Here is a 14,655-nt window from a genome sequence, read left to right as displayed (position 1 = left end):
GCACATGGTCGACCTGGATTCAATCCCTTCCATCCCAATATGCATGTTCCCTTGAACCCTTGAGGGTTGTCTTCACACATCGCAAGCACCCTACACACTGTACTATCAATCCAGCCCAGGAAGTGTGTGTGTGTATGTGTGTGTTATGATGTGTGTGTGTGTGTGTGTGTGTGTGTGTGTGTAGAGTGAGAGGATTTGGGATAGCCCCAGTGATACTCAAGTACTCCTGTCTCTGTGCTTAGGAGTGACTCCTGGTGTTGCTAATGGGACTCTATGTTGTGCTGGAGATATAACCAGGGTCAGTCACAGGGAATATTAATATATTAAGCCCTACGTTATTCCTCAGTGATGAAGCAGAAATATATTTTAGAAGTGAAAAAAAGATGAGCCAGTAGGAGTCATTGCAAAGACAGAATCAGGAACTTTGCTGGGGAAGGATCACCCAAGTGGCCAGGGACAGATTTCATACTACAAATGCAGAGATGAATAGAGGCAGAGGCAGATGCTCAAAGAGTAACCAATTGACTAGATGTACTTTTTTATTAGAAAGTATTTGCTTATCCCTAATTAGATAAAGGAAGAAAGAAAGGAAGACTGAGAAGAAGAAAGAGAGAAAGAAAGAAGAAATTAAGGCATATTTAAGGAAAGAAACATGGATGGAAGGAAAGAATGATGGAAAGTAGAAAGGAATAAGGGAACAAATAAAGGAAGGAAAAAGAAAGGAAGGAAGGAAAAAAGGAAGGAAGGAAGGAAGGAAGGAAGGAAGGAAGGAAGGAAGAAATTTCCGGCTGCTGGGGCTGGCTCCATTGGACCACCCCACTCCCCTCTGGGATGCCCTGAATAAAACAGGCTGGCATGGGGTCTAGGGCCATGTCTATGGTGTAATGTTCTGCGCTCTTTTCTGAGAGATTCATTATTGAGTCTCTGGTTCACGACCATTGATGAGATTTTATGGCACCAGAGGTGATTTGTGGGTGTGACTGCCAAGCTGCTGAGAACATGGAGAGTTTGGGAGAGATTACCCATTCTCTGATTTCATGGAACCTGGAGTTTTCAGTCAGAAGTCCCACATACCCGAGTTTTTCTGCATATGACACATAGATGAGGCTAGTCCTCAATTGCCAATAGCGGCCATGATCATGGCTTTCAAGTTCTGGAGGTTTTTGTCTGCTGGGGATAGGTCTATTGGGGCGGGGAAGGGATGGGACTCTAAATAGATTTTGAATCATTTTTATTTATTTTCTTATCTCCTTTTTTTGAGAGTTCTCTTGATTGAATCTTTACATTTTTTAAATTTTATTTTACTGTATCTCACCGTGAGATACAGTTACAAGCATTCATGTTTGAGTTACAAACATACAATGTTCAAACACCCATCCCTCCACCAGTGTACATTCCCCACCACCAATCTCCCCAGTACACCGCCCCTTTCTGTCCCTCCCCCTGTTTTCATGGCAGACAATTTCCCACATATTATCTCTTTGATCTTATCTTTGATGCTAGATCATTACTAAGAAAATATTATCAACTTAATGCCTCTTAATGTGATTAAAACAGTGGCTTGAATACAGTGGGTACTTCATAAGGTCTTACTATCTGCAGGGGACCCGAAATTTCTCAGAGGTGACTCCTGGCTCGACACTCAGTAATTATGTCTGGCAGTGCTTGTAGAAAAATATGGGCAGCCTTAGATAGAACCTGGATAGGTCCCTGACCAAGCCAAATACCTATCTGCTTTACTATTGCTCTGGATAAAGTATTACTGTATTTAAATATAGTAAATTTATTTTCTCAGCCTGGCCGAGCTGAGTTCGATTCTTCCACCCCTCTCAGAGAGCCCAGAAAGCTACCGAGAGTATATTTTCCGCACAGGAAAGCAAGGCAAGCTACCGTGCGGTATTCAATATGCCAAACACAATAAGAACAAGTCTCAAAAGGGAGACATTACCTGGCCTGCTTGAGCAAATCGATGAACAATTGGAGGACAGTGCTTCGGTGCTATGTGCAAGATAATATTCCTTGTGGTTTATGGACTGAATTGTGAGAACTGTGAATAGCAGAATATTCCACTATTTGATACTCAATATTATAAGTCCGCACTGATTCAAACATGATCTTAAGTGGTCTTGCTCTATACAGTTTCATTTTTTGACAACCAACTGTTTTCTTATGATCACAGCCCTAAACCTCTGGCTTAGTGCTGGACTCACATGATCCCTCTCTCCACATGGCACCTTTGGGGCTTTCAGCTTTCAGTTTTCAGCATGAGCCTTGGGGACCATGCTGAATTCTATTAGTGAACACCTGATCATTGAATACAGAAACCACTGAGATAGTCTTGACTTTGTTTTCTCTTCATAGTTTTCCACACTCACAATTGTTGCTTTGATCTCTTAAAAAGATTTTTTAATTGAATTTTATTTTTATAAAAGTTGTTCACAATATTTGTGTGCATTTAATATTCAAACACCAATACACCACAATTACACCTTCTCACCACCATATTGCAAATGTGTACATCCCAAACCTAAAACCATGCCCTAATGCAGAGCCAAAATAATTACTTTTTCACTGCTTGTTATGAATAATTCACTGAAAATGATCCAAAATTGTTTCTTCGAGGAAAATATGTCAAGACCGTTGTGTTTCACCCAGGAGCCAGTAAGTACTTCTATAAGAGATTAGTAACATGTTCTCAGGGTTTAGCCTTGTGTGACTATCTGTCTGTCTGTTGGTCTGTCCAACTATCTATCTGTATAAATATATTACCCTTAAGATTAGTTTCTAAATACATTACTTTTTTTCATCTGCATCTCCCTGATGATTTGTGAGGAAGAGCATATTTTCATGTGTCTTTTGGCCATTCAGATTTCTCCTCTGAGAAAGTTTCTGTTTATTTCATTGCCCCATTTTCTGATTGGATGGATGTTTTCTTAATGTAGAGTTCAACGAGTGCTTTATATAGCTTTGATATTCACCCCTTGTCAGATGGGTATTGGGTGAATATTCTTTCCCATTCTGTAAACTGTCTTTGTATTCTGCTCACTGATTTTTTTGAGGTACAGAGGCTACTTAGTTTAGGACAGTCCCATTAATGTATCTCTGTTTCCAGTTGCTTGTTCAGTGGCCTTTCACCTTTGATGATACTTTATTTTCAATGCTGTGGAGGATTTTGCTGTCCTTCTCTTCAGTGTACCTTACGGATTCAGATCTGATTCTGAGGTCTTTAATCCATTTTGATCTGACTTTTGTGCATAGTCTTACGTAGAGGTCTGAGTCCATTTTTTTAAATGTCACTGTCCAGTTTTGCTGGGTTCCATGCTGTGGAGCAGACCTCCTGGTTCTTATCTCAAGTATTCTTTGGTGTTAGTCTCCCATTCTTTTCTTTAACATTCCCCAGATGGGTACAGTCTTTCTATGTCTGTCCCTCTCTTTCTGGCTCATTTCACGTCGCATGATACTTACTATGTTGAACTACTTGGATGTCAATTTAATGACTTCATACTTTCAACAGCTGCAGTGTATCCCATTGATGGATAGAGTATTCTTGGTGAGGCATTAGTTTCATTGAGTTTTTTCACTATATCCCCTCATTTCTTTGGGCTAGGCCGGTTTCCTTTGAAAAGTTTTCTGCAAATCTAAGGAATGCTCCTTTGTATGTGATTTCCTTCTTTGACCTTTCTGCTTGCAGTATTATATCTCTATCTGTGATATACTTCATCCTGAATATGATAAGTCCCGGAGTCTCTTTATTAGGGTCTTTTAAGCTGGTACCTTTCAAGCTACTTGGATCTGGACGTCTGCATTTTCCTGCTTTGGAAAATTCTCAGCAGTGATGTCCTTAACTGTTGCTACTTCATTGGCATTGCCTCCCCGTTCTTCCGAATTTTTGATGATTCTCATGTTGTTCCTCTAAAGTTCATCCGCTAGGTCTCTGATTCACACTAGCTGTTTTGAGGTCCTTTCCCATTATATGTTGTTGCCTTATGTGTTATACAGCTCATCTTGAAGCTCACTGATTCTGTCTTTAGCGGTGGTTATTCTACTGTTGAACGTGCTCACTCTGTTTTTAATTTCATCTCCTGAATCTTTTTTTAGTGACACATTTTTGTTGCTTTCTTATTTCTGCTTTCATTGCTTCCTGATTTTATTGGCTGTCCATTCCACTGTTTCTTTCATGACTTCCTTTAATTTACTGACTACCTGTTCCATAGTTTCTTTGAGTTCAAGAAACATCCTCAACATTTCATCTCAGAATTCTTTATTGGAGAGATTTTATTTGTTGCTATTCCAAATTGAGGCTTCTGATATCTTTTCTTTAAGCCCTCTTCATGGTGTGGATTTGCGCCTTTTCTTCATGCTTCTTTGGTATTTTCAAGATGGGACCCTCCGGTTCACTCTCAAAGTTCCCCTCTTGCTGTGAGAAAGGATTCTGGATGAGTTCTTCTATGGTGGTCACCTTTTCCGGCTTTAGAATACTACCTTCCTCTTTGGTGTTGCTCCTTTGTGACTTCTGTGAGTTCTCTAGTGCAGTTTCAGATATGTGTTCTTCAATGTTAGACTTTTTCCGTTTCTTGTGATCAATTTTTATTGGTGAGATGGGAATAGGCTAGTGGACTATTGGCATAATGTGTGTGTGAGAGCCATGCTGTCCTCCTCAAAATTAGGTAATGGAGATTGAGATGTGCGTCAACAGTGTTGAGAAAGGGGGAAATTACAGCAGCCACATGCGGCACTGCTGCCTTGGATACCAAGCCCACCGTCTCTGCTCTACTTTTGGGGAAGTAAGCCTCAATGGCACCTGAGCAGGAAAAATGTCCCACTTCTGATGCAGTCCTAAAACTTGCTGGTGAACGCCTCTGTCCTTAGTGCTTTGGGGACCGCAGCATGGTCAATGGTGATGAGTCTAGCAGTTCCCTGAGCTGGATTTCTGGGCACACTGCCCTGGACTGCAAGCCAACCACTTGCCTTATATTATAAACCCCATCAAATGTGGTGTGCTACTCTTGATCTATTAGTGGTGTAAAGTGTAAGAGGTCCAGGAATAGATTCATTCATGGGTGAGGTTAGTCTCAGCATGTGGAGAGTGGCTTTGAGAATAGAGGTGGTTGAGTTATGGACAATATGGCTAATAATAGGATAGAAAAATTAGAAAATCTGATTCATTTATTTAGTAATTTATTATTCCTCCGCCTCTCTCAGGGAGCCCGGCAAGCTACCGAGCAAGCTACCCGTGATTTATTAGATATGCCAAACACAGTAACAACGAAGTCTCCAATGGAGATGTTACTGGGCCCACTCGAGCAAATCGATGAACAACGGGAGGACAGTGACAGTGATAAATTTATTTCAGTTTGAGGCAACACCTGGTTATACTCAGGGATTGTTGCTGGCTCTGCACTACGGAATCATTCCTGGATGAGTCACTATAATAAAAACTCAAAATAGTTTGAAAATTAATGTGGACAGGGAATGACACTGGCTATTTTAATTTAAATCCCGGTTCATGATGTTGCTACTTGCCCAATAGCTACACACGTTCCATTATCAAGTACTGTTTAATTAAGAGTGAAATAGAAAAATATTTATAGGTTTTATATGTACTGGTTTCAAATATTTGTTTCTGGAGTACTGTATTGTTTTACAGGCTACTCTGTTATTGATTCGCTGTTTTGTTAATATTTTCTGTGACTGCTGTAACCAATCATCTGTTAGCTTAAACATCAGAAGAAAAAGATTGCACTCCTAGAAGTCAAAATTTCATATAAAGATCACTGGGAAAAATATGTTGTTCATGATATATGCCTTCTTTCGAAGATCTTTAGCCTGTATTTTCTGTTAAATTCTGATGACATCAATTACCTGGTAGTTAATACACTCACATCCTGGCTTCAAAGGTCAAATGACCTTCTCCTCTATCTTCATCATCTACTTCCTTCATTGTGTCAGAACAAGTGTTATTCTGTTGACTCACCTGAATATAAAGACGATCTCTCTATTGCCAGCCATAGCATCTATTCAGTCAAGATTTACTAAACAAAGGAATATTTGCAGGGTTCATGGTTTCTTTGAATGGCCATTATCTAGTCTACACCATGATGTTGTTAGCACCTAAAATTACATGAATGGGACTAGATCTTATGTGTGTGTGAATGCTTTCATTTTTTGGGTGTGGAGCCACACCTGATGGTTCTCAGAGCTTCCTCTTGGCTCTGTGCTCAGGAGTCACTCATGGGAGGGCTCAGGGGACATAGGGAGTGCCAGGAAGTCAAGCAGGCCTACTGGGTTGAAGGCAAGCACCCTACCCTCTGTACTATGTGTACAACCACTATCAATATTTCTTTTAGCCAATTTATGAGACCTTCAGGGCTCTGTGCTTTTATAAAGTGTGAAACCCTCTCCAATGGGATAGATCCATACACCAGAATATTAGTCAGAGGAAGTAATGACATACTGTAGCACAGAAGAACTTTGAAAGCATCGGGGTTTAAAAATGTCTGCCACAAATGTCACATATCTTAAGATCCATGTATGAGAAGGGTTTAGAGAAAGAAAATTCAGAAAGAAAAAAGATGAGTGTTGATAGGAACCAGAGAAGAGAGAGAATGGAGAGGTCAGTGGGTAGTGAAGTGAATGATTTTGGAAATGATGAAACTGTTATGCATAAAATAATGGTCAATCTCACTGTCAATGTCTTCCAGTTGTTCATTGATTTGTTTGAGCTGGCCCACCAAAGTCTCCATTGTGACAATTGTTACTGTGTTTGGCATATCGAATATATCATGGGTAACGTGCCAGGCTTTGCCCTGCAGGGAAGATACTCTCGGTAGCTTGCAGAGCTCTCCACGAGGGACGGAGGAATCAAAGTCGGGTTGCCCATATGGGCCACTTGCAAGGCAAATGTCCTATAGCTCGATCCCATGGATAAAATAATGGTAATAGTTGCAAAACTATCAAGTTTAGCAAATGCCACTGAAATTTGTCTTAAATGATGGATCCCATCAAAAAATTACTTATGCAGGTGTGTATTTTAAAAGGGTACAAGTTCTCTCTCCTTTACTCATTGCCTAGAAGCTTCTAGGAAAATTGGGAATAACTGTTGGTCTGTGTCAAATTTTTTCTTCTTTTCAAACTCTAAATTATGTAAATGCAGTACACCTTACCTTTTTCATGTTAGCTACAGAAGGCTGTCAGACACTCCCCTTAGTGCCCCTAATCCCTGTGCTGGCCAAGGTGTTCTTACTCTTTTCCCCTTAGGAAATACTTGGAACACTTCACTTCACAGTCTCCCACCGCCCGCCAAAAGAAAAACGAGTCACCACACTCAATGTTCTGCAGCTTGATTTTTGTTTCTTTTGTCTTTGCATGTTTAACACTTGGTGGTTGTTTTGTGGTCACACCACATGATGCTGAGAGAACCAGGCTGTCTATCCAAGATCGAGCAGGATCTCCAGAACGACTTTAGATCTTTGAGCTCTCTCTGACCTTGTATGTGACCTGTTCTTTTTCACCTATTTTATTTTCCCACTTCCGTTGTTCCTTAAATGAAAGGTACAGAGTTTTTCACTAAAAAACATTTTAATGTAACCCACCAATTTTCCCATCATGCCCATCTGGTGCCCCGCTCCCAGTCCTTTCCCATTTCCTTCCCTTTCATTAATCACCCCACAGCTTTCCTAGGACCATCTCTTAAAACCACCGCTTTCCCAGCCTCAAGAAGAGCCGGTCCAAACTGCACTGGGAGTGGTGACCTAGGTGCACATGTCCCAGTCCGGATTCTCCCACGGCCCAGCCTCCAACGCCATTGATACAGTTGGATTTTGTGTGAACTTCCATTAACATCGATGTTTGGAGCAGGTTGCATGCACCAGGCAACTTGGAAAATCCCTGAGAGGTCCCCTGAAGCCCTGGTGGAGATGGGTTGGTCGAAATGGGCTGAGCTAGTCGATCAGGACGTGACAAAGATGCAGTCGCTGGCCGGGATGAATTGGTGACAGTTAACTGAGCTGAGTAGGTCGAGCCAGACCTGGCAGGGTAAGCTGCAGCAGGATGATGTGAAGCCAGAGACTGTGGTTTCCGAGGAACACATCGAGTTTGCGGCTTCTCCATGGTAAGAAAAGGCAAAGGTACCAATTTTGCCTTCCCAGGCTGTGGCAGCTAAGACTGGGTTGCAGACCCAGCATTCTTTAGCACTGCTCCATGGTTTCTGAGCTTTGACCTGAATTTTCTCAAGCCCTTTCCAATCCCTTATAGTACCTGCCACAATGGTTTCACAGCTAAGGAGGCCTGGACATATTTGGGCTTCTTTGAACTATCCAGGACCCTGGAGGAAGAGGATCCGGGCTTTGGATCCCCCTTCTTCCCTCGTTTTGCCACAAATGAGCACCTTTCGGCAAAGGGCAACACATTGTTACTGACTCTTCTAAGAATCATGGTCAAGGCCCTGAGCTAGAAGATTGGAGGTAACTGTTGTATTTCTTACTGTTGGTTATGCAGTGCCGTTGGTTTGTTTGTATTTGAAAGAGTTTCTGTGTAAATTGTACTTAAATATAAGAGACTTGGAACAGAGGAATAGCGGAGTTGTAAACCACTTGCCCTGTGCACTGCTGACTTATTTTGATCCTCAGCATCACATATGAGAGCCTAAGCACCTTTGTAAGTGAACCCTGAGCACACAGCAAGGTGCAAGCCATGAGCACTGTGGTTTATGACTCACATTCTGACTTCCCCAAACTAAAGTTTTTTTTTTCAAGCTAGAGATTTGTAAACTATTAAATGCTATGCAGGACTTAGCATAATATAATCAATTTCTTCACTTTCCCTAGTGAAAAAAAAACCCAGAAGTTCATATCATGGAATCAAAGAAGGAATGGAGCACTACTTCATCATGAATTGTGTGCTCAGGTAAAGTCTAGGTTTGATAACTTTGGACAGGATCTCTGACTATATTGTGTATTCAGAATCTTGTATATTTAATTAAGGGTAAGATAATGTGGTATCATCGAAATAAGTGTTCTTAAATGTCTTCAGAAATCACAAAACCAATAATTTAAGGAATTGAGCTTATTGTTACTGTGGTTATACTGGCGGACTGATCAACTATGAAAATGTGGCATTCCTTGTATGCTACTGAAGTTTTCTTTTAAGGAAACCTAGGTGGTCTTTATACTAGCATACCTTCCAATCTGCATGAAAAGCTCTGATGTTGAGTGTGGAAATAAGGTGCTGTAAAATGAGTAAGGGGAGTATAAACAAAAACTCAGTTTATTTAACTTCAGGTTTCATATATTTTAAAACATCAATGTATTGAACTAAAATGCCACCTGTCTATGGAAAGTTTCTCAGTTGCAGATTTGACCCCAAGTTTTGAATCCCAGAATTCCCTTCTCTCAGTTTTACTCACCTTGATAACACGATTCCATGATTGGTGGAGCAGACACAGAGTAGTAGACTCCAGAGGTCGAGGCTGGTGGTCGGTTCTTTGGGGGCGGGACCTCTTTTAGAACCATAATCAATTCTGGAGATGCATTGCTGTAAGCTTGGAGGGCAGAGCCCCGACCTCCTTTGTATGTCATAGAGTCATTGGATTGCAGGCAGGGACCAGGTAATCCAGAAAGTAGAGGTCCCGGAGTTTCCTGATGATAGTAATAAACCTGACTTACTTCCTGGTAGGGAAGCTACAGGTTGTAACTCTAACTTGGAACCTGAGATGGTGTCCTATCAACAAGACTGTCATAAAGTGATGGGAACAGAGACACCATGTGATTGGTATCTAAGTTTTTCTCATAGCGAGTTGCCATAGACATGGAAGAGACAGTGGTATCTTGGTCAAGGATAGTCAAAGTAATGTCTCCCGTCTAAGACTTCTTTTCAGTACTTCCTGCAATATCCCACTCCAAAACCCTTGGGTAGGAAGCAGACCATAGCTGGTTCTGGCCAGACATTCCAGACAGCATTTTTGTGCAAGAATGTTGGTCAAGTTCGGCACTACCCAGGAGTGGTTGGAAAGAGATGCCAGAATCTGAGGCCAACAGCCAAGCAGATCTGCCAGCTGGAGTAGATACACTGGAGTACTTGCAAACACTTCCTGTTAGGGAAGCTGTATTGATCACCACTGGAAGGGGAAGCTTCAGAGAATGTGCAGTTCCCAATACAGATGGATTTTGAATATTTTCTGTAAGAAACAAGAGGGTGATGAAAAAAATCTGTGAGACTGATAATCTCTGACAACTTTTTTTTTCTTTTTGGGTCACACCCAGAGATGCACAGGTGTTACTCCTGGTTCATGCACTCAAGAACTCCTGGTGGTGCTCAGGGCACCAGATGGGATGCTGGGAATGGAACCAGGGTTTAGCGCGTGCAAGGCAAGCGCCCTATCTGCTGTGCTATCACTCCAGCCCCCTCCGACAACATTTGAGAGGAGCAAAATTCACTTAAAGTTTCAAGTATAGACAAGCTAATATTACCAACAGTCAAGTAAGTTACCAAAAGTCCAAACAACTTTAGGTGGTTGAAAGGCTGGAACATTTTGGCACTTTGTGTATTGGGAACCACTCTCCCAAAGTGAAAACAGAGCTATGGAAGACTGGTGATATTGGTACATGGATTTGTTGCTTACAGCTACTTACTCCTTGTTCTAGCTCTACCTGTAAATTGCTCTCCTGTTGAAATTTATGTTATTTCCTAGAACAGAAGCATTTTACACCTAGGAAGTCCTATGAGAATGACTAACATTTTAATGGAGAAGAAAGAAACCCGAGGCCCAGAGATGCCCTGGAGACTTGTTCAAGCTTTCCCATTATTTTTATTGGGATTGGGGTGGGGTGGAGTTTGAACCAATACCCGACAATGATCTTGGGCTATTCCTGGCGTTGTACTCTGAGTGACCCCTTGTAGTGCTCAGGAGAATGAATGAAGTGACAGAGGTCTAAATGGATTGTCTGCCTACAAGGCAAATGCCTTATTCCCTCCTATACTATCTCACTTTTCCTTTTGTATTACCTGGTTATGGAACCCAAGCTTTCCTGCTAGGACTCTGCCTTGATCACTACAATATCAGAAACTAGGGGGAAGATACATTCCGTTCATTTAGGATATGGGGTCGTTACAACTATTAGCAGTGTAATCTTCAGGTTTGTTAAGAAGAATAGTAGCAAGGATAGTATAGATGACATAGTATCTGCCAGCTGTTAACTTGTGTCAGGCAAACATAGACTAATCCTTTGTATGGTTTTTTAGATTTAGGGGACAATATAGCCCAAACTAGAATATACAATTTTAACAGGAGCCATTAAGCACTTCTATAAGAGATTAGTAATATGTTGTTAAGTTTTAGCCTTGTGGACATATCTGCCTGTCTGTCTGTCCATCTATCTTTCTGTATAAATATATTTCCCTTAGATTGGTTTCTTTCTATTCTATTTTTTTTATTTTTTAATGAATCACCATGAGGTTCAGTTACGGATTTACAGACCTTCGTGATTACATTTTGGTCATAAAATGATCGAGTACTCATCTCTTTACCAATGCCCATTCTCCAACACTAATGTTTCCAGTATCCCTCCTGCCACCCCCACACAATCTCTCCTACCTGCCTCTGTGGCAAACACATTCCCTTTTACTCTCTCTCTCTTTTGGGGTGTTATGGTTTGCAGTGCATATGCCAAGTGGCCATCGTGGTTTCTCTATAGTCTATTTACGGCAGGAAAATAACAACCTGAGTGAGCCCTCCAAGAACCATTTAAATTATGGTCCCTTCTCGGCGGCACGCGGGCAAGGGTGCGGTGGTTATGGTGGCTGCGCAGCTGACAAGAAATGCCTAAATTTCCTCTGGGAGTGAAGTAGAATTTCTTAAGAACATCATGGATGGAGAAGAGAAAACCTATGGTGGCTGTGAAGGCCCTAATGCCATGTATGTCAAATTAATATCCTCTGATGGCCATGAGTTTATTGTAAAAAGAGAACATGTGTTAACATCAGGAACAATAAAAGCCATGTTGAGTGTCCCAGGTCAGTTTGCTGAAAATGAAACCAATGAAGTCAATTTCACAGAGATCCCTTCACATGTACTATCCACAGTGTGCGTGTATATCACATACAAGGTTCGTTATACTAATAGCTCCACCGAGATTCCTGAATTCCCAATTGCACCTGAAATTGCACTGGAACGGCTGATCGCTGCGAATTTCCTAGATTGTTAAATAAATTATAATAAGCTGTTAACTTTTCTCAGTATTTAATACCTGTATTTCAGTTAGTAATTTTTCATATATAGCATGTTGCCCGTGTGCAATTGAACTTTTAATGTTCATTGCCAAACAGATTATCTTCTAATCTTTTGCATAGAAATCAGAGCTGACATTCGTTTGCTACATCAGTAAATTAAGGACATCTTCAAAAACGGAGAAATAAACTAATATGCCAATTCATAGGTGGCTTTGCCTTCGATTTTGGAAGTGATTTTTTTAATTAATGGAGGTACAGTAAATGCTAAAATTTAGGCATAAATGTACATGTTCTACAAGAAAATAATTGGCTCTGTATTTTTATGTTTTGTTTTGTTTTCTTAAACTATCCTGATCTTCTAGATATCATTAGTAGCATTATTCGTTATGCAAATGTTGCACTATAAACATATTTATAACTTAGCCAAGACTTCAATTTTCTTAATAACTGTCAAAGACATAAGATTTGAAAGTTCTTATCTGTCTTTTGATAAACTTCAGTATTGTTTAAATGTTTCTTGTCCTTCTGTTTATAGCTGAGATTTAAGAACTTGATATAAAAGCAGTTTTGGAAGATTGCTAGTGAGTTTTTTGAGCTAGTAACTGCACGTAGTCAACAGGTCAGCTACATGAATGATTAAATGTGCGTTGTTCATTTTAATCAATTCACAGTATTACTTGACTATAGCTATTTCCCCCCAATATTCATTCTTCCATAGTTCCTTGTTTTGTTCACATTTTTGTATGTACATATTTAGACTTAACTTCGTTAGACCTTAAAAACTAGACTACCCTGAATTATTCTAATCTTCCGCATTCCATTTGAATTATTTATGAGAAACATTTTGAGACACACAATGCAATGCTTACAATATACTTTGTTACACATAATCGTGTCTTAAAATTTATCATCCCAAGACAATATGATAATTATGATTGGTGGGTCTATTACCCACTCTTACATTATATTCCACAAATGAGAGCAGTCATTCTATGTCTGTCCCTCTCTCTCTGAATGATTTCACTTAGCATGATACTCTCCATATCGATCCACTTATACGCAAATTTCATTATTTCATCTTTTCGAACAGATGCATATTATTCCATTGTGTAGATGTACCAATGTTGTTTTTTTAACCAGTCATCTCTTCTTGGGCACTCGGATTTTTTTCCAGCTATTGCAAAGAGTTCTGCAATGCATGTGCAACTGCAGATGTCCTTTCTACTGCAATTCTTTGCATCTCCAGTATATATTCCCAGAAGTGGTATTGCGGGCTCAAATGGAAGCTCAGTTTCTAGATTTTTTGAGAAACGTCCATATTGTTTTCCACAAGGCTGCACCAGTCAGCATTCCCACCAGCAGAGAAAGAGAGTGCCCTCAACCTACATCCATGCCACACTGGTTGCTTTTGTTCTTTTGGATATGTGCCAGTTTTTCTGTTGTGACATGGTATCTTTTTTTTATCTGTATCTCCCTGATGATTTGTGATGAAGAGCATTTTTGCATGTGCCTTTTGCCCTTTCAGATTTCTTCTCTGAGAAAGTTTCTGTTTATTTCTTCACTCCACTTTCTGATGGGATGGATGTTTTCTTACTGTAGACTTCAACAATTGCCTTGTATACCCTTGATATTCACCCCTTATCAGATGGGTATTGGGTGAATATCCTTTATCATTCTGTAAACTGTCTTTGTATTATGCTCACTGATTCTTTTGAGGCACAGAGGCTACTTAGTTTAAGAGAGTCCCATTAGTGTATCACTGTTTCCACTTGCTTGTTCTATGGCATATCACCTTTGAAAATATGTTTATTTTCAATAACGTGAAGGATATTGCTGACCTTCTCTTCAATGAACCTTATGGATTCAGATCTGATGCTGAGGTTCTTTAATCCATATTGATCTGATCTTTGTGCATGGTCTTAGGTGGTGGTCTGAGTCCATTTTTTTTTGCATGTAGCTGTCCAGTTTTAAGAAATTGTTTTCAAGTCATGGAGCAGAGTGCCTTGAAATTATCTCGCTATTCATGGGTGTTTTGTCCCATTCTGTTATTTAATATTTCCCAGATGAGTGAAGTCTTTCTAAGTATGTCCTTCTCTTTCTGGCTCATTTCACCTAGCATCATACTGACTATGTTGAAATACGTGTATGTAAATTTCGTGCCTTCATTCTTTCTAACAGCTGCAGTGTATTCCATTGAAGAATAGAGTATTCTTGGTGAAGCAATAGTTTCAATGATTTTTTCACTATAATCTCCCATTGTCTTTGGGCTAGAACTGTTTCCTTTGGTAAGTATGCTGCAAATCTAAGGGGTGCTCCTTTTTATGTGATTTCCTTCTTCAGTCTTTCTGCTTACAGTATTATGTCTCTAATCCGTCATTCTGAATATAATATCTTGGAGTCTCTTTATTAGAGTCTCTTAGAGCAGGTACC

General features: G+C 40.3%; 1 protein-coding gene across 1 annotated transcript; it reads left to right on the top strand.

Moving 5' to 3' along the window:
- The first annotated feature begins 11,824 nt into the window (after nucleotides 1-11,824).
- Nucleotides 11,825-12,200, top strand: LOC130021430 (elongin-C-like). Its single transcript, XM_056112202.1, has one exon. The coding sequence runs from the start codon at nucleotides 11,862-11,864 to the stop codon at nucleotides 12,198-12,200; it is 339 nt and encodes a 112-aa protein (XP_055968177.1). The 5' UTR covers nucleotides 11,825-11,861.
- Nucleotides 12,201-14,655: the final 2,455 nt, after the last annotated feature.

This window comes from Sorex fumeus, unplaced genomic scaffold, assembly GCF_029834395.1.
Source record: "Sorex fumeus unplaced genomic scaffold, SorFum_2.1 ptg000015l, whole genome shotgun sequence".
Classification (NCBI taxonomy): domain Eukaryota; kingdom Metazoa; phylum Chordata; class Mammalia; order Eulipotyphla; family Soricidae; genus Sorex; species Sorex fumeus.
The sequence above is the reverse complement of the archived record's forward strand: the minus strand, read 5'-3'. Positions and strand labels throughout refer to the sequence as shown.

What these genes read in the sequence shown, in the direction of transcription:
- LOC130021430 (XM_056112202.1), top strand. Translation starts at nt 11,862, where the DNA reads ATGGATGGAGAAGAGAAAACCTATGGTGGCTGTGAAGGCCCTAATGCC.